The sequence below is a fragment of the Physeter macrocephalus genome, chromosome 4 (genome assembly GCF_002837175.3).
Source record: "Physeter macrocephalus isolate SW-GA chromosome 4, ASM283717v5, whole genome shotgun sequence".
In the NCBI taxonomy this organism is placed as follows: Eukaryota; Metazoa; Chordata; class Mammalia; order Artiodactyla; family Physeteridae; genus Physeter; species Physeter macrocephalus.
This window is the reverse complement of record NC_041217.1, coordinates 79773472-79798742: the sequence shown is the minus strand read 5'-3', so window position 1 is coordinate 79798742 and position 25271 is coordinate 79773472. Positions and strand designations below refer to the sequence as shown.

Genomic DNA, 25271 nt, shown 5'->3' with positions numbered 1-25271 from the left:
TCCAGTATATAACTGAGTACATTATAAATACAGTACATGCCACTTTGGGCACTTGCCAATCATTTTTTAAATTTCTCTTTGACACCCTATCATGTTTTTCAGTGGTTGCTCCAAACCTTTCACATATTCCTGGTCCCTAATACAACATACTGTCTTCATACCTACTTATGAGAAAAGGCATGGAATAACAGAGACAACACTACACTTATCTCTATCAGAATCTTATCCAAATTTCCAAGACTCGGTAGAGACTCATCTCTACCATTATTTCTCCCTTAGAGCACCAAACAGATTATCCCCTCTACTGAATTCACATAACTTTATGTTTAAATCTCATTTATAGCACTTAACTTACTTCATAGGAATATAAGTAGTTTCTTATATTCACTTCTAAATTTCCCTAGTACTTGGCAGACAATCATAGAATGGTCTAAAGCTTTAGAAGGTACAGACAGACCATGTATTCTCAAGTATTTGAAAAAGAATGAATGAATGAAGATAAGGCCTACTTCATACTGAGTTTCATGGCTTGGGTCACTAATCTATTTCGGCTATACTACCAATGACTGGTATAAGGCCTCAGATATTAACATTACCCTCTGTATCCTCTCACCTTACCAAGTTTCTTTGGAGAGCGGTGGAGGGGGTGGAGAGGTACTCAGCCTTTCTAGAACCAAGTTGAGTTAATTTAAATCAGATTATATTGTCACTTAATTACACTCCAATCCCCAGTTTTTTACATCAGTTTTTTTTTTTGTTTTCAAAGCACATACTGTTATATACCTAATTGACACAAACTTCTGCAAATTAGATTAGAGGCTCTACAACCAGTTAGCTGATAAACTAGTAAGAGCTACGGAGAGACCATGGAGATTTTAGAGATTCTAGGAAGAGTTTAAGAAAATAAAGATTGTAGAGTCAGAACGGAGAAGAACCTTGCAGATGTGTCAGGAGATACACTCTGCAAGGAGTTACACATCTACTGGGAATCTACTATGTGCTAAGCATTGGGCACAGCTGTAGGTGATATAGGGTAACCGTGACCTGGCCATTCCTCTAATGGGGGCTTAGACTCTAGAAAAGGAGCCAGCTTATAAGCATAATAACAACAACTTCCTAAGGCAAAAAGTACTAAATGCAATGAATGGCCCAAGGAAACACATGAATACCTATCACAGGCAAGGAGCTGTGCTATGTGGAAAAAGGTATAAAATTACGGAACTAGAAAGGACTACACAGGGTATTTGTGTTCCACTGTCTCTTACCTCAGGACCTTTTTACATGCTGCTCGTTTAGTCCTGAAACCCTTTTCCTCAATTCTTTGCCTGGCTAAGAATTCTCCTTCAGAGTTCAGGTCAGAACTCACCTCTGTGAGGAAGCTTTCACTGAGTACCTACACTCCAGCCAAAGCTGGAGAAGCAGCTTGCCTCTAAGTGTTCCAACAACACCGTGTTTACTCATATTACTACATAACTGACACTCTGTGTGGTAGTAGCTGATTCTCTCAATAGACTAAATTCCCCCGTGTGGGGATTCTCTTCTTCAATACCATATTTATAGGGATTTATAGGGTCTAACTAATGCTCAGCATTTAAAGTAAGCAATTCAATATGTGTTGAGAGAATTAACAAATACTTTCTGGACTTATTCCTTTAGTACTATTTAGGGATGGTCGAATCTTCCTTCATTCTACAAAAACAAGTTGTACTTCAATCTGGGCCTCAGTCTCTTCATCTACAAAACGAGCAAGTTGGACTTCAATGATTTTTAAAGTCCCTCTTAGTTATACAGTTCTATGAAAGGACTCTTGACTATGCTGCATGTACTGACACGGTGAGCTGGTGGTGGTAAATTCAAAGAGAAGGCTGGGTTGGGGAAGAATGGGCAGTGATCTTAGGTACACACTCTTTGAAGGACAAACACATTTCTCTGTTGCATTTTCTCCCATTACCTCCTTTACATTCTTTAGGCATTAGCAAGAGAAAATTACTCAAAGTAGACAGAAGTGGAAACCCAGTTAAAAGTTTTCCATTCAGGGAGACCCAAGAGCATTGTCTTCAGTTTTTTCATTTTATTTTTATGTAGCTCAGCTTTTAATTTTCAACTATTTACAACATAAATCAGAGATATACATTTATTTAGGTAAACTTCCTTTACTCATTATCTACTATTTTAAAAAACTGAATTAAAAATTTGAAAAAAAGGCTGCTATGATATTCTGTGAATGCTAGAAATTCTTTCATCCAATTATTCACAAATGCACAGCCAAGAACATGGGATCACAAGACAACATAAACTAGGAAAAGATTGTTCACACATGTATGCACTTAAGTCATCTACTAGAGCCAGAATCAACAGTGGGTTTACATACTATTAGTTCACGTTCTATTAGTGAACTTCAAGAAAGAAAAAGAGTAGTGATTTATATGAGCAGTCAACTTATCACGTTGGGTGGAGTGCCCTGGAAAAGATCTAAGAAGTATGGAAATCAGAACAGTGATTCTATTGTTTTATTATCCCTTGATTTCATCTCATTATTTTATAATTACAACCACTCCATTTATAGTTTTCGATTTAGTATAAAATAATGGTGGATTTCATTACACATGGGTTTTATTTTCTCAATCCTCCATCATTTTCTCCATCCCAAAATATTATGGAAAGGTAACATAATGACTTTCACTTCATACATCTGCTCTTCAGCCTCTGCCTACCTGCCATTTGCACTGACTTCTACCTGAAGCAATTCCAATGGTGTGACAACCAACACTAGTGGCTCTAACACTGAAATTTCTGGTGATGTCTATCCACTGGTGTCGCAGTGGGGGAAAGATAGCTATTCACTGACTCTCTTGTGTGGGGAAGGAGGGGCTAAAGTCAGATCTTAGCAAACAGTGGCTACGTATTCTCGTAAGTCTGGTACAGAGGAAAACTCTTCGGATAAGTCTGAATTTGTGACAAAAGTAAAAAAAGTTTTTTTTCCATTAAAAAAATTATGAAAATATTCCAATATTCACTAAAGTTGAAAGAATTTTACAGGGAACACTGGTACAGAAATCACTCAGACGATCATTAACACTTTCCTTAAGTTTTCTTCATCACACATCTATCTGTTTCTCTATGCATCTATTAACCCATCTTACTTTTTTGCTGCACCTCAAAGTAAACTGCAGACATCAGTAAACTTTCCCCAAATACAGCATTCATATCTTTAACTAGAGTTCAGTGTTCATTCAGTTTGCTATAAAATTTACATTCGATGAAATGCACAGATTTTAAGTGTACTTTCGCTGGTTAGACAAATGTACACACTTGTATTAGCAAAACTCCTATTGAGATACAAAACATTTTCATCACCCCAGAAAGTTCCCTCATGCCCCTCTTCCCAAAGGCAAACACTGTTTTGATTTTTTTTCTACCATGCATTAGTTTTGCCTGCTCTAGAATCTCATGTAAGTGGAATTATACAGTATGACTCTTTTATATAAGGCTTCCTTCACTCAGCATAACGTTTTTAAGATTCCTTCATGCTGCTGTGTATATCAGTAGTATCTATGTTCTCTTTTATTGCCAAGAAATATTCCATTACAAGTATACAGCAGAGTTTAATTATTCATAATCCTATTGATGGACACCTTGGCTGGCAGTCACTGGCTGCTATGATTAATGCTGCAGTGAACATTCCTGTAGAAGTCTTTTTATGCACATATATTTCATTTCACTTGGGTAAATACCTAGTATTGGAATTGTTCGGTCACAGACTAGGTATACACTGAGTTTATAAGAAACTGTCATAACTTTTTTCAAAGTGGTCGCACAAATTCACATTCTGACTTATACTGTAGGAGAATTCCAGTTACTCCACATCATTGGTAATATCTGGTATTGTCAGTTTTTTAAACTTTAGCTACTCCGGTGGCAGTGCAGTGACATCTCATGCGGTTTTAAAAAAAAAGAAAAAAAAAGTTTTATTAAGATATACCCGACTTACAATAAACTGCACATATTTAAAGGATAAAATTTGTTAAGTTGTGACATTACGTATACACCCATGATACTGTCATCACAATCAAGAAAATGAACACTGGGAGCTCCCCGGTGGCCTAGTGGTTCAGATTCCGGGCTTTCACAGCTGTGGCCCAGGTTCAACCCCTGCTCGGGGAACTGAGATCCTGCAAGCCACGCGGCGCAGCCAATGACAACAAAAGCAACAACAACAAAAAAGAAAGAAAATGAACATACCCATCACTCCTACGGGTTCTCAGGGTCCTCTGTAACTCCTCCCTCCCGCCCCTCCTCCCAGTCCACAGGTAACCACTGCTCTACTTTCTGTAAAAAATTATACATTAGTTCATATTCCCTAGAATTTTATATGAAGGGAATTACATAGTATGGACACCCTTCTGGTATGTACACGCTTCTTTTATTCAGCGCAAATATGTTGAGATTCATTTGTGTTGTTGCATATATCAACAGCTCATTCTTTTTTTATTGCTGAGTAGTATTCTATTGTATGGCTATACCACAGTTTGGTTATCAATCCTCTCAGTGATGAGCATATGGGTTGTTTCTAATTTGGGGCTATAACAAATAAAAGTGCTATGAGCATTTGTGTACAGGCAATGGATATGCTTTCATTTGTTTTGGGTAAATATCTATAAGTGGAATGGCTGGATCACACAGTAGGTGTATGTTTAACTCTTTAAATAAGCTACTAAATTGTGTTCCAAACTTTCTATACCATTTAACGTTCTGATCAGCACGATTTGGGAGTTCCAGTTCTTCCACATTCTCACCAACATTTGATACACAGTCTTTGAAATTTTAGCCATTCTAATAGGAATGTAATATCTCGTTTTGGTTTCATTTGTACTTTCCTAATAACTAATTGTGCTGAACATCTTTTCATTTGCTTATTTACTATCGTATATTTTCTTTGGTGAAGTATTTTACACAAATCTTTTGTCCATTTCTAAATTGTTTCCTTATTATTAAGTTTTGAGATTTCTTTATATATTCTAAAGATAAGTCCTTTATCAGATAAATGTTTTATTTACAAAGATTTTCTCTCAGGCTGCGGTTGTGTGGTTGATCTTTTCATTCTCTTAGCTATCTTTAAAAGAGCAGAAGTTTTAAATTTTAATAAAGTTCAATTTCTTTTATGGATTGTGCTTTTGGTGTTGTATCTAAGAAATATTTGCTTTACTCAAGGTCACACAAAGCTTTTTCACCTATACTTTCTTCTAGAAGTTTAAAAAGTTTTGTTTTACATTTAGGTCCTTGATCCATTTATGTGATACAAGATATAGATCAAAGTTCATTTTTTTTTTTTGGCATATGGATATCCAATTGGTCCAATATTGTTTGTTGAACAGACTAACCTTTTTCCACTGACCTGACTTTGCACTTTTGTAAAAAATCAGTTATCCATAAATATGTGAATCTATTTCTGGATTCTAATTCTGCTCCATTGATCTCTTTGTCTATCTTCATGCCAATACCTCACTGTCTTGAGTACTGTAGCTTTAGAATAAGCATTGAAAGCACGTAGTGTTGGTCCTCCAACTTTGTTCTTCTTTTCCAAAGCTGTTTTGGCTATTTTAGATTCTTTGCATTTTATTTTTATTTTTTATTTTTATTATTATTTTTTTTCTTTTGTGGTACGTGGGCCTCTCACTGCTGTGGCCTCTCCCGTTGCAGAGCACAGGCTCCGGATGCGCAGGCCCAGCAGCCATGGCTCACAGGCCCAGCCGCTCTGTGGCATGTGGGATCCTCCCGGACCGGGGCACGAACCCGTGTCCCCTGCATTGGCAGGCGGACTCTCAAACACTGTGCCACCAGGGAAGCCCGATTCTTTGCATTTTAATCGAATTTCTACAGAAGAAACCTTGTTGAAATTTTGATTGGGATCGAATTGAATCTATAGCTTTAGAAAGAACTGACAATTTAACAGTATTCAGTTTTCTAATCCATAAATACAGTATATGTCTTCATTTATTTAGGTCTCCTTTAATTTCTCTCATTCATGTTTTACAGTATACATAACTTGTACAGTGTATTATACAAGTCTTTCATATCTTTTGTCACATTTATCCCTAAGTACTTAGTATTTTTGATGCTAAATTATATTGCTTTTAGAATCTCAATTTGTTTCTTGCTAATATATATAACAGATTTTTGAATATTGATCTTAAACCCTGAAACCATGCTAAAAGTTACTCATCAGTTCTAGTAGCATTTCTGAGGATACCATAGGGTTTTCTACATAGATAATCATGTCAACTGTTAATGACAATCAAGAGAGTGTTATTTACTCCTTTCTAAATCTATATGCATTTTGTTTCTTTTTCTTGCCATATTACACTAGCTAAAACCTCCAGTACAATACTGAATACAAGTGGGGATAGCAGACATTCTTGCAAAGACATACTGAAAACCAACATACTCTTCTGTTTGTCTCCATTAAAGAAAAAATTTCAGTAGCTACTGGATGAATAAAAAAATAAATGGATGATGAGATTTTGAGAAATAGTCAAGCACTTCTTCCTTATGTGCTATAGAAAGAAAAAATTAGCCACCTGCTGAGCATAACAAAATTAACTTTTCCAATAAGGAAAAAGGTTAGGAAGGTTAATAATATATTATCTGATAAGACCATGTAATCAGAACTCAACTGAAAGAAGAGTAGGAAAGACAAAGTGATTTAATTAACTGTTCACACATTTTACTTTTTTTTTTTTAAGCCTTGCCAAGCAGTGTTCCCATAAGCATAGCACTTTCTTCTGTGCTGTTCTAACACTGAGGGACCAAAAATAAATTTGCAATTTTTAAAAGAATTATTAAGATACTTCATGCAAAATTTAAAGATGGTATTTCAATGACAGACAACAATTTTGTAAACAGTGACAAATCCCAAAGTGGAAAACATTCTCACTGAAGCCTTCACTCATCTTAGTTATGAAATTTAATGAGGACTTTTCACTACTTATCTTACTTAATTTCTCCATAGTGCTTTAAAATAATAACTATTTCTACCATCTCTGATGTTTTTCCCATCCACTGGCTTCCACTGCATTAGCCAATCTTAGTTCTCCTGCTGCTTTTTGATTACTTCTTGATCTCCTTCCCTGATCCCAGGGCTCTGTCTTTGGCTGTCCTCTTTGGTCTAAGTCGGTGATTTTATTCATTAACACTTTTAAAGAGTTAAAGCTCTATTTACTTGATGATGCTCTCAAATTTACATCCCAATCCATGGTCCCTACATCTGATGACACCTGGGAGTCATGGATGACACAGTCCTTTCTCTCACCTGTACTCATTTAATAAATCACTAAATCCTGGGATTTTACACCCCCAAAATAAGTCATCTTTTCTCCAAACCGCAATGACATATTCAGATTCTTCTTTTTTTCTTTGCCTAGACCAGGGGTTGGCAAACTTTTGCAAAAGCCCCTATAGTAAATAGGAAATATTTTTGGCTTCTTATATTAATATTATAAGAAAATTTCACTAGGCAGGCCTGAAGGCACCTGGAACAGTGTTATACTGGAGGCAGGACAACGTGAATGCTGATTAGGTTGTTACTGCATCCTTTGAGGTAAGAGATGATGGTGGGATGAACTAAAGTAGAGGCAGTGGGACTAAAGACACAGGTATAGAATTGGACAACAGTAAGCACACAGAAGTGATGCAATATGATGAGAATGAGGTAAGGCAAGTACTCAAGGATGCCTCCCTTGTTTCTGATTCAGGCATCTGGGTAGACAGTGGTCCCATTTACAAAGATAGGGAATACAAAAAGCAGTTTGGGAGGGAGTGGGAGATGATGACATGAGTAGTTCTGTTTTCAAAATGTTGAACTTCAGGGGCCTGTAAGACATCTAAGTGAAGATATCTGATCAGAAGTTCAACATGCAGGTCTAAGCACAGGAATGATGATGACTAACATTTACTGAGTGTTTATTGTATGTCAGATAATGTTTTAAGCGTTTTACATGTATTAACTAATTTCACCCTTCTGACAACTACACAAGGTAGGTACTACTATTATCCCCACTTTACAGAAGATGAAATTAAAGCACAGAGAGGTTACATAACTTGCCTGAGAAAACGAGCTGGTAACTGGTAGAGCTGGGATTAGAACCTACATTACCTGAATCTCAAATCCATGCTTTCAAACATTAGACTTTACTGCCTCTCCAGACATATACTTGGGAATTGCATATATTTTGGAGGGTTGTTGAAAACACAGGAATGAAAAAAAAAGTACAGAATGCAAGAAGTCAGAGGATTTGGGGACACTAACACTCAAACGATGAGCAGAGAAAGAGGGAACCGCAAAGGAGACTGAGAAGGAGTGGCTTGAAGTAGAAGAAAAACTAGGCAGAGTAAGCTTCAAAGAAGCCAAGACAAAGTGTTTCAAGGGAGAAGTGATAACTGTGCTTAAGGGTATAGGGAAAACAGAAATTACTGGTGTTTTTAGTGTGAGCAGCTTTAGTTGCCATAGTGGGATCTGAACCAGACTGGAGTAATTTCAGGTGTATGACAAATGGAGATGGTGAGTAGAGGGCGCACAGATTACACGAAAAAATTTTGGTTGTAAAGGGGAAGAGAGATAAGTGGAGGCTTTAGCATGTTTAAAAATTGATGAGTTAGATCCAGAAAAATGGGAGATAAGAAAGGATAATTGCTGAAGAGAGGTTCCTGAGGACAGGGAAAATATTCCATATATGTGTAGAGAAGAGTGTAGGCTCTGGAATTCAAATGCCTAGATTCAAATCCAGCCTTTGCTACTTTACAGTTGCTTCGTTTGCAAAAGTTATTTAATCTCTCTAAGCACCAATTTATTTGCCTATCCAATGGGAATAATACTACTATCTACTTCATAGATATATTATAAGGCTTAAACAAGATAACTCATGGGAAGAACTGGCACACAGTAAGTGCTTAGTAAACATTAGCTACTGTTATCATTATGGGATCCAGAGCACAGGTAGAGGGACTGCCTTTCATTAAGAAGGAAAACACTTCTGTGACAGAATAAACAGGGGCAATGATAGGAAGAGATGGCATGTAAGTTTGGGGTGGGAGGGAGAAGACAGAGAGCTCCTCAGTGATGTTTTCTATGTTCTCAGTTAAGAATGAGGCAGGGCCATCTGTTGGAGTGAGGAGCTGTTGCTAGGACAGAGCTTGAGGGGAGCACACAGCCATGCTGGGACACTGTTCAGTGAAGCATCAAAGGACCACTAGCAGTGAATGCCCCGTGAGTCTGCTGAGAGGCCCAAATTCACATGGCTCTACGATTTCTCCATCACTGCTCAGCAACCCAGATACGGGAGTGAAGAAAGCAGAATGATGGAATAGCTCAAGATCAGGTTTGGATGGGCAAGTGTGATGGAAGGGTAAGAGGTCATAGGTTATTTTAGACATAGGTTATTTATCGACAAGAGTGGCTGAAGTGATGGAACATGAGTTTTAGGCTGAATAGGGAAGAAAAATAAAGATTAAAAAAAAAAAAAGATATTTTCAAAAAAAGTAAAAGGAACAAAGGACTAGATATCTTGATGAAATCAAGATGCAGGATTAGATATTAGGGATGTAATTATGAGCAAGATAGCTATATAATAACTCTCAGAGATCTGGCAGGCTAACACATAAGGTAGAAAATTAAACTAGTAATTAGCATTAAAAACAACAATGAAAGAAGACTAGAAAATCTTAAGGAAGTACAGTGCAGGAGTACCTACTAGTGGCAGGATTGATCAGAGAGGTTTTTTTTTACAGAAAGTAATTGTTGAGCTGAGCTCTGAAGGATAATAAATAGGAGTTAGCCAGGAGCAAGGGCAGAAAAAAGCCCAGATTAACGAAGAGCACGAAGAGGCAAGGACTGAGGGACTAAAGGCCTGTAAAGGTCGCCTACAAAGATACTGGAGTTACATGGGACCAAAATATTAGGACCACAACTCAAGATCACTTAAAAAGGAAGGGTAAACAAAGAAATTAGCAGTCACAACGGTGATAGCAAGAATTAAGATGATGAAATATATCTTAATATGCAGGCATGTAGTGCACTTAAATTCAAGATTTAGCTAAAAAGAAAAATACCGTACCTTTGAACGAAATGTTGGATGAACAAAATAAACAGCCTTCAAATTCCTCTTGTACCTGATTCAAAATCAAAAAAAGGGTCAGTATAAGCCATGTCTAAAACCAGTCACCATTATGAACAATTAACTCTTTTTCCAGGTGTTTAAAAGCAGGAAAAAGTTTACATATGAATTTACTTTGATACAAAATAAACTGGAGTTAAGGAGGGCCTATTATTAAAATATCCAATCTAAGTAAAATAAAAATCTTAGTTACATGAACTATCCCTTCACAAAATACACAACGATGTTTGCTATTGCTTAATACTCGGAATGAAAAAAGCTGCTTTCCCCCTTCATGATTTGAGAAGATAACTAACTTGACATCAACAACATCGTAGAGTTTCTTCAGGAAGTCAGAGTCCAGGTGATTGTATTCGCTGGTCAGTGTGTGAAAATACACTAATACGTATTCCTTCACAGCAATGTGATCCATTACATGGATAAAATATAAGAGAGCCTAGAAGAAAAATAAAGATAACGATCATTTCATACAGTAGTCTATTTCACAGATGCCAAAAGAGAGAAAAAAACCCAGAAGATTAATCTAATCTGTACCCCAAGCACTGCAGAGACATCTCAGACTAACGAGTACCTCTTTAAAAAGATCTTCAGGGAAATGTCTCATGCCAGTGTTTAGTAGTTCACATAATGCTACAGTATGGTCCCTTTCTGTCTTGTTCTAAGTGATGGAGGAGAACCACCAGTCTCCATCCTCTCAAAACAACTCTTCATATACTCAAAAGAGCTCTTCAGTCAGCTACCAGGTTTTCTCTCTCTGGAATAACGGTATCAAAACCATTAGAGGGAGAATTTCTAGACTTTTAATCATTCTTGAAGGTTCTACCTGCATTCAGTGAAAGTCTTTGCAGTCTCCACAGAGAAACGGACTACTGGCTCTCACGTAACCAAGAATTACTATAAAAGGACATTAGAAGTGATGCCTCACATGGCTCACTTTGAGGGCTAATTTTGTTAGCATCTTTAACGTTGAACTGAATGAGGAACATGAGAACAGGTTTAGTGAGCAGACGGCAGTGGGCTGGGCAGCACCTCCCTGCTCTGCCTCAAACTTAATGTGACCTGGATCAGTTAGAGGAATATGCCATTACAAGAAGGATTAAATTTAAGAGAAACATTAAACACAAAGCAGAGACACGATATGGGCAGGACCAGCATGACCCAGAGGTGTAGCTATAAACCATGACAAAGAGGAAGCTAAGAGGTAACAAATGAAGGATTACTATCAAACAGGTTATTTCCCCATTCCTCCTCAGGGGAGTCCTTGGCATTAACTTGAATGGACTAACATGGATTAGTTAGCATGGGTCCAACTGCTACTAGAGCAGACAGAGGAGGGCACTAAGGAAACACAGTATCTTTCCAGTTGCTACCTGGTTTGGACTTCACAATATATATGAAATGATACATCATGAACATCCAGAACACCATGTAAGTACACACCGGAATCAAAGGCAGGGGTTTATGCTTTTATTGGTATCAATCACATTATTAATGCTGAGAATGAATATCACACTGATTATCAGTTGTTTTATCCCGTGTGTATGTGTGTGTGTGTGTGTGTGTGTGTGTGTATTTTTATTATTATTTCTGCTCTTACCAGACTGCTTCTGGTCCTCTTTCTATCCACTCACCACCTCATCCCCAAGGCAATCAAGATATCCATTTTTCAGCTTCAAATTCCTCGTCTTTAGCTTGAATCTTTTTTATTATAAAGAAGTACAGCCATATGACAGAAAAATGTAGAAAATAAATTCTCCCTAAAACTATGAAATCCATTTTGAGATACTGATATGCATAAACTCGCACCATGTCCCCCCCCCAACAAAAAGGTCAATGTACATAGAAGCTGTTGTTTCTTCTCCTACTGATATTATACCATAAATGTTTCTCTATAGTACTTGCCTCTATAACCATAATTTTTCAGGGTCACAGAACATTTCATTTGTGGATGCATAATAATTACCTGTTAGGAATTTAAGTTATAATTTTGGGCCACAAATGAGCCTGTGAGTAACATGCCCGATCCAGGGCTTCCACAGTATTTTTTTACCCAAACACCAGTGACCAGGAGTTTAAGGGCTTAGCCAGATACAATTATCCGCTTTTGCACAACTGTGTTTTATCTTAAAATTGTATTTAATTTTTACACTTTTGAGTACATTTTTTGTTTTTTACTATGGTTAAGAATTATTTATTAAAGTGATTCTCCTCCTTTCCAGTCCGTGTCTATTACAATTGTTGTTCTAGGAAGATCTACATATTTATCCCGTGGATTCAGTTGTCCCTTGCCCAAGTATTCCAATTTGGGCAATTTCTGGGCATATAGCTACTTTCAAACCTAGGATTATTTCCTTAGTACAAATTCTCAGAAATGGAATTAATGGGTCAGTGGGCGTGACCACTTTGACAGTTTCAATTCATCTTTGGTAACAATGATTATTATTTAAAAGTAATGGCTAATTCTGATGACAGTCCCAGCTTCACCATGTAGGGACCAGAAAACTCCCCCGCCTGACGTGGAGGAGGAAATGATGACAGAAGCGTGACGTCTACTCAAAAATAAGGAAGAAGGTGGTCTTCTCTCCCTCACCACTTTTCCTTTGATTATAAAACTGTAGCCCGTTAAGGTCTCGGGGTGTGGCACCTTCTCGCCCACCCACTTGTAAGCCTCACAAGTGTCCTATTCTAATAAATCACTTCTTATCTATCAAAAAAACAAACAAAAAAACAAACAAAAAAGTAAAAGTAATGGCTAGTTTTGAAGGTGAAAAAAGAGATCTCATTTTAATTCACTTTTTTTTCACTACTAATCAGGTTGAACACTTTCTTGTTTACCAGTAATACCATTTCTTCTGCTATGAATCATCTATTTCTGTCCTTTACCTCCAAAAGAAGGGACTACGAAATTATGACATCTTGGGTTAACTACTTCTTCTCTTCAGAGAGATAAAAGAGTTAATGTTTCTTATTTTAAGAAAAGCATAATTTAATTATTAGTACAGTTATAATACAGAATGAGTCCAACCAAAAACTTGCCAGTTACATCATATCCAAAACAAAGCAGATGCGTTTTTGGAGATCAGAGTATGGCAATTCAGTATTTCCGTTTCTCCCAGAGCACAAAACCAAACCCCTTACTGAAATGCTATGTGCCAACTTGCAGAATCAGGGCTGCTACTCTACCACAGATACACAATTCTGTCTCATATTCTAAGCCCTGATTCCAAATTCATGTCCTACTTATTTTTTAAATCAACATTATTTATAAAACAAAGCTTTTTAATGGCTTACCTTGTCCATATCTATTAACGTTACAGGAATGTTTCTTCCAACTACCACCATTACTGTGCGACCACAGTTATCAACACCTACAAACAGGAAATGTAATCAGCACCCAGAAACTTTATTGCAAGAATATTATCTGTCCTGGGCTCTGACCTTATAAAAATATTCTACACAAATGTAAAAGACTGAAAACCAGGAACATAAGTTTTTCAGATTTCATCTTCAGATCTCTTTTACTGTGTGGAATACATCACTTTTTTTTTTTTTTTTCCAGCTTCATGAAGTTTTGATGACTGGCCTTACTTTTAAGATAAGCCCTCTTACAGGTTTTAAATCAGGGACAGCCAAAGGTAAGGTTGAGGGTAAAGATTTTTTTATAAATAGCTTTTTGTTTAAGCATACTACAACTTTTAATAACATCAGTGATCCAGAAAAAACTAAATGGAACTCAAATCTGAAAATTAACAAGTACTGCCTGGAAAAGAAATATAAAGGGGGGATCTGATAACTTTCACTGTCTCCGTTATATATTTATGTAAAGTTTGAATTTTGTACAGCAGGATTATGGTACTTTTAAAAGTAGAAAAATAATTAAAAGATAGGAAAAAGGACATTGAGAAGAAATGAAGTTGGCCAATGTAGAATTACTAGCTGAAAATCTTATAGGTTGAGATGCTATTTTGAAGATCTTGATGATGAGCAAAAACTAGCTTCATTGTACAAAAAAAAATCTATTCAGAGATAAAATGGACAAAATCAGAGAAAAGTGAAGTCTCTAATAGCATGCTAAGTAAGGTTCTTAATCAGTAAAAGAATAAGTTACCATATTCTTAAGCTCACCTGTTTGGTATAAGGCTTTCAGAGAAGCAATATCAGATAGATCCTCAGATCTTGCTTGACACAACCAGCGATTATAACTAAAGAAATAAAGGATATAATTATTATAATAAACAGTTGTAAATTTATAAATGAGACCTGTTTTTATCTGTCTGTGTTCCTAAAGAATGATGTTTTATTATAATGAGAAAGGAGTTAAAGAGGCTGTTACACTATGCAGAATCTCTACTCTGTTATTGATTAAAAAAAAAATGAGTTACTGAGAGAGGAAGGTATTCACACTAGATGATTTTTAAAAATCCTTTATGAGCAAATGAAGACTACTCATATAATTGGCTAAGATACCAAGTACTCAAACTAACATTGTTTTTAAATACTATTATCTTCCCCTACTAAAAAAAAAAAAAAAAAAAAAAAAAGCAAAGAATGCCTAAAGCAATAGCAGTTCTCCACAACAGATGTTCACTCATTCAACAAAGACTTATTGAGTGCTTACTACACAAGAGGTATTGAGAATACTTTAGTGAACAGACATGGTCAGACCCTCAAGAAGTTTACTTTTCAGAAGAAAAACAGGTAAGCGCTGTACATGTTATGTTGGACCACAAAGAAAGTAGGTAATTTTTTCTGGGCAGTCCAGGCTTATTTAATGACTGGCTAATCAAAGTAGCTGTACTGATACTCCATATACCAGATCATAGAGATGGCAGTTTGGCTTTGGCTAAGAGGATATTAAAACTGGAAGAAACGTTAAAGATCTCAAAGAGTGGAAGTGATCTGAAAAAGGTCGAATTAATCTTAGAGTTACCAGTTAATGGTAGAGTTGAATTTGAAGTTGCACTCAAGTCTCCAGTTTGCTGGAAAGGTCAGTACTTTTTCTACTATTTCATACTTGCTTTCTTAAAATTCAAAGTGCCACTTACGTAATTGTGAAAAAAGCTTTCAAGGTATCTAAATGCATGAAAAGCAACTTTGAAGCATCTAGGTCATATATGGCAACATCCCACAACATAAAAACAAACAAACAAACAAATAAAACTAAACCAGAAGAGAGGATACTTGGGTCCTCAAGCTATCACTTTCTATGCAATCTCGGTAAAGTAGTTTCACCTCTATGGACCTCAGTTTCCTCATTTGCAAAACGGTGTTTATGTAGGACACCTTTCAGCTATGAAGTACAATCACACAACTAAGGATATTTAATAGGAAGCCTATTACATACGAATTGTAATCAACAAGTGATATGCCTGCTAGTTTCACAGAAATTGTTATTGTTTTGTGAAAACAATACTTAGTATTGCATAGTTCTATAGTCTGTTTTTAAATTTAGAAACGTCCCCACCTGTGCAAATTGAATTCAAAGACAGTAACTTTTAATTTTAGTTTAAGATATAATTTGCAAGAAAGGATCTGTGTTTATTGTAGTTCTCCCTATTCATATGTACTATTCCATATTTTCATACAGAGCTATTTCCTAGGTTATTTACACTAACTCCCCGATTGTCCTGCTTTCTAATTGTTTTATGATTAAGCCATCTCCACATCAAGACTAAAAAGAATAATATGTCTTAAATGTCTTATGAGCACCACAGGTCATGGCACAAAACATGTAACAGGAGTTCAGTAAATACCTGTTACTTTCTATACTCTGTGTGTATTCATTAGCTCATTTTCAAAGATTTATTGCATAAATGCAATGCCTGCATCATAGCAAGGACTCAAATCTTTGCTGAATAAAATAATAAACATGAGTATTATTCAAGGTATTTTGGAGGCCTGAGAAGAATAATAAAAGGCCCTTGGCTTCAGGGTTTAAGGTTGAATATATGAGATAGACATTACAAAGACAACTAACCTTGTAATAAGAGCCAGTGAGATAAGCAATACAGCAGACATCTAAATACTGAATCAATCAAGTACGAACGCTAAGGTGGGGACTGGCAGGGGTAGGAGTAGGGGTCGGGGGTGGAGTGAGGGGAAGTGGAGGCAAGGTCCAGGCCTGTTATAGAACTAACTTCTCCCTTCTTTATATCACAAAGATCAGCACAAAGCTTTACCCACTCACTGCAATATCTGCTTCTACTCTGTTGGACCTCAGGATAGGGACTATGTCTTAGTTGTCGCTATATTTCTAGCAAATTTCTAGGGTAGTTCCCGACACTCAGTAACTATGTATTCAATGAACTCTGAAGAAAAAAACATTTTTTTAAACTGGAACTCAGATGTACAAAATAGAATTAATTAACAGAAGCTTTTCCTGACTTCATGCAACTATCCCACACTGGACTTAGTTAAAATCCTTGTTATACACTCTTATTGCACCCTGTAATTTAAATACATTTTTCATACAATAATTAGTTTAACATTTCTCTCCTTTGCAAGACCCTAGGCTCAATGAGGCCTGGAGCTGTATCTGCCTTGCGTGACACTTTATTATGTTTCTAGCTTGGCACATTAGTAAGGGCTCAATAAATATTTAATAATGAATGAGATAAAGTTTTTACTGTGAGAAATGACATAAGAGTTATAGGCAACTGGATCTTAAGCCAACCAAGGAACACTAATGAAAAAGAAGAAAGTTCTTCTGAAATAATTTTAAGAGTAATATGCCAAAACTGTGTCACAACTGGATGGAAGACCTGGAAATATTAATCAAGACCTAGACAACATGTCTAATTATTTTAGATGTTCAAGCGAATTATTACAGAGACAAGGCAATGCTATGAAAGGAATGATCTAACCCTATAGCCGATCCATGTGACCACTGGTTTTGTTACTGAAGGAAGAATTGAAGGCTTTCAAAAAGATAATTCTAACTAAAGATCTACTTACTTCCTAAGAGATTAAAAAAATTTTATCATTTGTTCAACTTGATCAACAAACATAACAGAAACCAAACTCAACCTGTGTAAATAAAATCCTGATTTAGAAAGAGTAAGAGAAATAAAAATTTAAAACTACAATCTTAAACATGTAGCCATGGCAGAGTATGCAAACAGATGACCTACAGCTCAGTTATATAGTAAACTCCTAAACGATTAGTCATCAATTCCCAAACTTTTGAGTCTAAGGACCCTTTCATATTTATGTCAGTTACACCTACCAATATTTACCATTTTAGAAATAAAAAGAGATTTATAGAAAATATTTATTAATTCAAAAATAATAAAAACCTATTATGTGAACAAAATAACTTTATTTTTAAATAAGCTATATTTAGGGAGAAGAATTACACTCTTACATTTTTGCAAATCTCTTTAATTTATGCTAGATTCTTACATCTGCTTCTGCATTTAACCTACTGCAATATCACACATTAAGCACTCTCTGGAAAACTCCATTGAACACTACAAGAATGAGAATGAAAAGAGCAAATAAGTCTTAGTAAGATTATAAAAAAAAGTTTTGCCCTCATGGGCTCCCTGAAAGGGTCTAGGTTTCCTGGGTCACACTTCTGAGCTGCTGACAAGACCTCATCTTTAATTATCACAGACATGGGGCACATGAATAGGAAATCTGAAAATCTTTTGATTCAGATGTAACTTACCACTCAAGGGAAGTGAGTGGCAGGGGTATCACACCTTTGTTTCTTGGTTCAAGCTCTGGGAACCATAGGCTGTGCTCTTCCCCAAGCCTGTAGCTATGTGTTAATTGGATGTGCACAACAACCTGAGCGCCGCACAGAACACATCATGACATGTGAAGGTAGTGTGGCTCACTCATGAATTTCTAGACTAGAGAGACTACTTTCGTTATCTGTATATTTCAGTTCTAGAATATTATCTTGTACAGAGTAAATATCCAATGTTTCCTGAACCGACTGGAATCTGTCAACTATGTGACTAACTTGAATCTCAAGATCATGGCCTTCTACCAAAAAGAAGGACAATGCTTTACATGCTGTATTCATATTCCTTCCTAGAACCTACCCCTTTGCTGATGACCCCGTTCCAGAAAGCATGGACTCAGTAAATACAGATTCATTTTAAACTGGCTTGAACTAGTCATTATTAAGTGAAACAAATCTCATTAAAAAGAGAGAGCGATACAGACAGGCAAGTATCCAGTCCAGACACAAACAAATGCCACTTTATCTGTATCACTCATGCAGAAATGAAAAAGATGTGTGTGTGTGTGAGAGAGAGAGAGACAGAGACAGAGAGAGACAGAGAGAGGGAAAAGAGAGGAGAGAATAGGGTAACTGATTTGAGAAAGGTGGTAACAAAGCAGTTCTCTGTATATGAAAACAAAACGTGTCTGGTCCTTTCCCAGCTTCTCTGAAGCTGGTCTGTGTAGGTGCCTGGAGATGGTAGTAGACAACAGAGATGAGCTGCAGTAGCCACCTTGAAGGCTCATCCTCAATTAGCTGTAACTCTGGTCAAGTCACTCTTGGTGATCAATTCACCCTTCTGTAAATTAGAGGGATCAGACCAGATCGGGTACAAAATCATCTAAGAAATCATCTAAGAAACCTTAGAAGGATGATTCCTGGGGCCTTCTCACAGAGGTTCTATTCAGGAAGTTTGGTGTGGGGCCTATGAATTTTTAGCAAGCACCCCTGGTAATTCTAATGCTTATACACTTTATACTACATTTCAGAAAGCTGTATCAGATAATTACCAAAACTCCTTTCAACTATAACGTACTGCTGAGAGACCACAGACCAGTGGTTCTCAAAGTGTGGTGCATAGTCCCAATACTTTTTCAAGGGGTTCTGCAAGGTCAAAACTATTTTCATAATAACACCGAAACATCATTTGTTTTTTCACTGTGTTGACATCTGCACTGATGGTGCAAAAGCAACTGTTGGATAAAACTACTGCTGCTTTAGCATGAATTCAGGTGGAAGCACCAGATTGTACTAGTAGTCATTGTGTTCTTAATTGCCAAAATACAGGGAAAAAAAAGCCAGTTTCATTTAAGAATGTCTTTGATGAGGAAGAAAGAATTATTAATTTTATTCATTAACCCTTGGAAATACATCTTTTTAATATTAATGTGTCACAAAATGGGAAGAACACACAAAGCATTTCTGCAGACCAAAGCATGAGGTTGTCCTGAAGAAAAGATCTAATTGTTTGACTTGCAAGCTGAACCAGTTGCTTTTTTTCATGGAACACCATTTTTCTTCAACTAATGACTGGCAGACAAACTGTGGTTATTTAACATGAGTATCTGGCAGATGTTTTGTCAAAAATGAATAAAGTGACCTTGCCATTTCAAGAAAAACAACCAACAGTATTTGTTACCAGTGATAAAATTCGAGCTTTAAAATATAGATATAATGTTAGAAAATTTGTATCCACCACCAGAAGCTAACAGTTTCTAATACTTAAGGACTTTTCTGATGAGATCAGTGGTGATATTATCAAATACAAGTTTTTGATATTGTGTAATGTAATGTGTCAATATTTGGAACAACTGAATAATTCAGTGAGTCAATATTTTCCAAAAGACCAACAAATCATGTTATAAATTCATGCTCTAAATTCCTATTATAAAATCTACTCAGAGTGCAGGATAAAACAACACATTTTAATATAACAATACAAAAATTCATAAATATGGTTTGAGATTCCATATTACAACATTATGAAACTACCATTTATTGAGTTATGGTGTAATATCAAAGAATATCTCGAACTATTTGAAAAGGCTATTAAAATACTCCTTTTTCCAATTACGTATCTGAATGAGGTCAAATTTTCTTCATATACTTCACCCAAAACAAAGTATTACAACAGTCTGAATGCTGATATGAGAATCCAGCTGTCTTCTATTAAGTCAAACATTAAAATATCTGCAAAAATGTAAAACACTGCATTTCTCACTAACTTAAAAAATAGTTATTTTTCATAAAAACATAATGGGTTATTTTTAAATGAATTAACAAATAATTTATCATATGATAAATATTAGTGGGTATAAGCCATGTAAAAACAAAAGCTCCTTGGGATCCTCAATAATTTTTAAGCATGCAAAGGGGAACTGAGACCAAACAGTTTGAGAACCACTGCCCTAGTCCTAAAAAAAGGTACCCAAATCTAGTTGTACATGAATCATGATGTGAAAAAGTTTTAAAATATATATAGAGGCCAAATCCCAGTGATGTGAGGGAAAGCCCAGTCACTGTATTTAAAGAAAAATGTTTGCCAGATGATTCGTACACATGGCCAAGTTCAGAAACCACTGAAACTGTCATTCGATTGTGCTTGCCTTAAGAAAAGCTGTTCATTGGTGCCCCCTAGTGACTAATTAGCTTTTGTTCATGAAAATAAAAGGAGAACTGGACTTCCCTGGTGGTGCAGTGGTTAAAAACCCACCTGCCAATGCAGGGGACACGGGTTCGAGCCCTGGTCTGGGAAGATTCCCACATGCCACGGAGCAACTAAGCCCGTGCACCACAACTACTGAGCCTGCGTTCTACAGCCCACGAGCCACAACTACTGGGCCCGTGTGACACAACTACTGAAGCCCACATGCCTAGAGCCTGTGCTCCGCAGCAAGAGAAACCACCGCAATGAGAAGCCTGTGCATTGCAACGAAGAGTAGCCCCCGCTTGCTGCAACTAGAGAAACGCCCGTGTGCAGCAACGAAGACCCAATGCAGCCAAAAATTAATAAATAAATTAATTTTTTTATAAAAGGGAGAATAAAGTGAAGACCAGGAACTCAGGAAAAACAAAATTCTAATTCTATAAGGGACTCCGGAGATCGTCTAGTCTGACTCCCGCTTTATACATGGAGACTAACAACCACCACACATCATTACAGTATAGCATGATAAGTGCTAGGCTATGCTTTGGTTAAGTACAGGATGTAAAAAAAAAAAAAGAAAAAAATAGCATACGGAGGAGGCATTGATTCCAGACTTCTATTCCGTCTATTCCAACTTATCTCCAGGGAGATAAGTTTCTAGAGGCAATCACTTCTGAGCTGAAACCTGGAGAATGAGCAGGAATTGAAGAACGAGAGTATTCCAGTCAAAAGGGATGGCAAGTACCAAAGCTCAAAGGTAAAACAGACCATAATTTGCTCAGTATTAAAGAGAACAGCAGTGACCAATTTTAAGAGCTTGCTAAGTACCAGGTACTGTGCTAAGCTCATTACATTATCTTATCTAACACTCACGACAACCCTATGAGATGTTATCCCCCTCAACCAACCCTATAAGATAATGAATAATAATCTATTATGGTGTATGATTTTTCCTTTCCTTTAACAATTTTTGAAAAGCAGCTAGCTTTCCAAGGACTGTTTGCTAATCCTTGGACAAGCTTACCCAGAAGTACAAAAGCTGCTTTTCTTTATGTTTCAAAAAGGAGTTATTCAGAATTGCTTTAGAAAACACCTAAAAGAAATGGAATGGCTTTATAAGGTCCCTGGGATACATCAGGGGGAAATAAAGCTCTTTTAACATTAATACAACCATAGATTATGCTTTAATTATAAATATAGTAATGTTAAGTAAAAACTTTGTAACTTGGTTTTTCCCTTCCCCTATTTTCTGCTTTTAGAATATAATCTCACCCAAAGACACTACAATCGCAGTAGAAAGAGTAGGAGCTCTGAAATCAGAGATGCATCTGAACGCTGACTTCATCACATACCAACGGTGTCCACTGATAAATTAACTTTGAATTTCTGCATCTACAAAGTGGGGACATATCTTTCTTAGTGGACTGTCATGAAGAATAAATGAGACCACGTTACGTGTAGATCATTTAGCAGAGGTAGGCCCTTTCTTGTTTCTCATGTCCTTACGTGTCTGTCAGTCCAAAGCGGTTTGCCTTACTTTCTTTGATGCTGCTTCTGCAGGGCTGCCTCTGATAACTGTCCTTGAAGGATCAGTCTTCTTTGCTTATCAATATCTCCTTCCATTCGAGCAAAAGCATGAGAGCCAATGAAAGAGAGATCAACTCCCAAGCCTTCATCCTCCTCTTCTTGGTTGTCTGCAACAAAAATACTATCAAAAAAGATGGCAAAACTTGACAGTAAATGCTACAAACAGATTGTGAATGCTGCTAGAGGAATGATTGCACAGAAACTCAAAAAACCAGGGTTAAGGTTATTTTTTGAGAATGAAACTGAAATCAGATTCAGGCATTTGAAGAACTGAAATAATGAAAGAAACCACCTGTCCATGTGGGATGGAAGTTTTAGGAACACATGAAATCAAATCAAGGGGACCTAGGTGTAACCTTAGGAAGAAAAGAGTAGAATGTAATAATAAACAAAAAGATAGAAGCAATTATACTGTATGTGGGTTTAAAGATGAACTGTAGCACAACATCTAATGAAAGAGAAATATAAAGAAAAAATGTTTGGGGTCATTTATCCAGAATTGTTGAAGAAGGGAGAACTTGACTGGCTGGTACATAATCTTCAGTCCTTTTGTCAGGTAACCCCTGAAGGAAGATGGATGGACCAGGATTTCAGGGTGTGATCCACATTCACTAAGATATGTTTTGACTAGTGTTCTGATTTTCTACACTGGTCATGCCTACATAATCATTCTGGTACATAAGAGTTACAGTTCTCACTACAAATTAATGTTACCTTTCTGATTTATCCATATGATCATTTTACGTTTGGCTAGCAGCCAGTCCCTTGGGAATGGATCATCTCTTAATGTGTTCCCCACTGCCTCACTAGATCTGTTTTAAAAAAATTCTTTTTTAAAGAAAGAAAAGCAAACAAACAAAATCCTTGGACCATGGCAGGGGAGCTTTCCAAGGCAATACCACCACCTGAGGCCGTTCAGCTGACACCTCCTCACATCTACACCACTGCTCCTCAAACTGTGACAGGCAAGGGCTGAGTGTGCCTTTATTAAAAAAAAATACCCATAGGGCTTCCCTGGTGGCGCAGTGGTTGGGAGTCCGCCTGCCGATGCAGGGGACACGGGTTCGTGCCCCGGTCCAGGAGGATCCCACATGCCGTGGAGAGGCTGGGCCCGTAAGCCATGGCCGCTGAGTCTGCGCATCCGGAGCCTGTGCTCCGCAATGGGAGAGGCCACAACAGTGAGAGGCCTGCGTACCACCAAAAAAAAAACCAAAACCCATAAATGAATCTTCTCTCAATCCCTCAGGTAAGGCTGATTTTACATCTATTTTAACAGATTCTATATTCTAACTGAAAATATTTATGAACACTAGAGCCTATAAGGTAACAATATTTTCTGAGATATGGATGCAAATCAAGCAGTCTTTGAGGATGGGGGATAGAAGGGAACCTTTTGGCTAATGACTGCCCAGCACTGCTACCTCAACTGATTTTGCTTTTTATTACCCCTTGTCATATAAAACACATTTTACGCATTTAAGAAAAATTATGTTCTATTGTGGTAGTCACAATTATGAGGATCTCCAAATGATGCTGGGCACATTTCAAGGCTGTACTCTATTGGTGGCTCCTTAATAGTACATGAGTACCCCTCCAGGAAAGCTTGGTTCACAGACATTTTCTGATAAAAATATTGGTGATAAAAAAGAGATGAGTAGCCTTCTATAGATTTTAACTTGATGCTCATTTAAAAGTGTTCACAGGAGGAATCTCACAGTAATTCTTAAACTGCTGAATTTTGAGATCAAGTTCCAGCAATGAAGCTTGTGAGCATTTCTCCAATAACATGTATCCAAGAAGATACATGTCTCTCTTAAACATGTATCCAAGAAGATCAGTACAAGCTGTCATATAGAACAGCTTCAGAGGAGCTCCCATCCTACCCTGCTCTACTATCACTTCAATCTACAGGGGTATGTAACCTAAAGAAACAAAACAGCATTCTTGTTTCAGTATTTAATGTTAGGTATGGCTTTCAGAGGACACAGTTGAAGCTGCTGAAAATTTTAGATGATAATATACTTGATTGCTTCCTCAACAGTGTCCTGCATGAAACTATAAACTTTGTGAGGGTAAAAACGTTGTCATATCCACCTCTGAATCTCTACTGCCTAACACAGACCTGACATTATATATACATATATATATATATATATAAACATAATACATATATATGTTTTTTAAATTTAAAGAGTAAACCTTAACAAGAATAAGACTCTAAAAACACCTAAGTTGGTCTTGATCTTAGTGTCACACTAATAACCAACCTCTCAAGGGTCAGGCTGAACTTCTTACTTCTTCGGTGGCTGTTTACCCGAGCCTTTGCTTCCTTAAGAGGGAAAGTAAGAAAAGGAGAACTCACCCTCCGGGGCGCCAGGTTTTTCACTTATTCTTATCTGCCGTTCAGGTACCACAGGCTCCCCTTCTGCATTTCCAATATCTGCAGGTAGGTATGGCAATGAGCAACTCTCCTCCTTTAATGACCTTGGGAAGTACAGAGGTAGCAGCTTTTGGTAAGTAGCCTGTGTGAGAAAAGCCAAACATTGTGTGAAAAATAACGAAGTAATGAAGCAGGCACCAGCAGTGCTTAGTGTTGCTCCTTACACCGTGAAGACAGCCTTCATCACGGAGAAAGACCACACCACTTCTAAGCTCAGACTGTATGCTGCCTGGGACCCTCGATCAGTTCTTGTGTTAAGGATCAGGGTTTGTTAGTCACTCAAGTTGAGCATGATTCCCATCCTGGCAGTTCCAGGTCACTGAACCTGGAATGAAAAGTTCTGTGACCCCTGTCCCCAACCCCTCCTTCACCTCACTAGTGATATTTGTCTTTCAAGATTCAGCTCAGACACCACTTCCTTAATCCTCAGTGTGCCATCAGGGTCCACTGGACCCAGGTTTAGTTTTCGAGATTTTTTCTTTAACAGTTCTAACTCTTTGTGAAGGATTGCTATTTCATGACTTCCATTCTTTCTTAGAGATTTCTCAAAGAATAAAGATATATCTTACTTAAAAAAATAGAATAAAACTCATTTTATCTTATAATTTCCATATGGGTTGGTCCATTGGACTCATTCTTAAATCCATGATACATTAAAGATACTTAGTGCTCTTAGTTTTCCTATATCTTGAAGCA

The 25271-nt window shown here is 37.0% G+C and overlaps 1 protein-coding gene across 5 annotated transcripts in view; it reads right to left on the bottom strand.

Moving 5' to 3' along the window:
* The window catches only part of GDAP2 (ganglioside induced differentiation associated protein 2), a 93259-nt gene that overhangs the window by 20683 nt on the left and 47305 nt on the right, over positions 1-25271 (bottom strand). For all 5 annotated transcript variants that reach the window (XR_002891223.3, XM_024119858.3, XM_024119856.3 and 2 more), the window contains exons 7-12: positions 24498-24657; positions 22086-22242; positions 14295-14371; positions 13461-13537; positions 10466-10605; positions 10110-10164 (exon numbers count right to left, since the gene is read on the bottom strand). Coding sequence is in view for 4 of the 5 variants with exons in the window: in XM_024119858.3 (XP_023975626.1) it covers positions 10110-10164; positions 10466-10605; positions 13461-13537; positions 14295-14371; positions 22086-22242; positions 24498-24657 (666 nt within the window). In the remaining variant the exon portion in view is untranslated. The remainder of the gene's footprint in view (positions 1-10109; positions 10165-10465; positions 10606-13460; positions 13538-14294; positions 14372-22085; positions 22243-24497; positions 24658-25271) is intronic.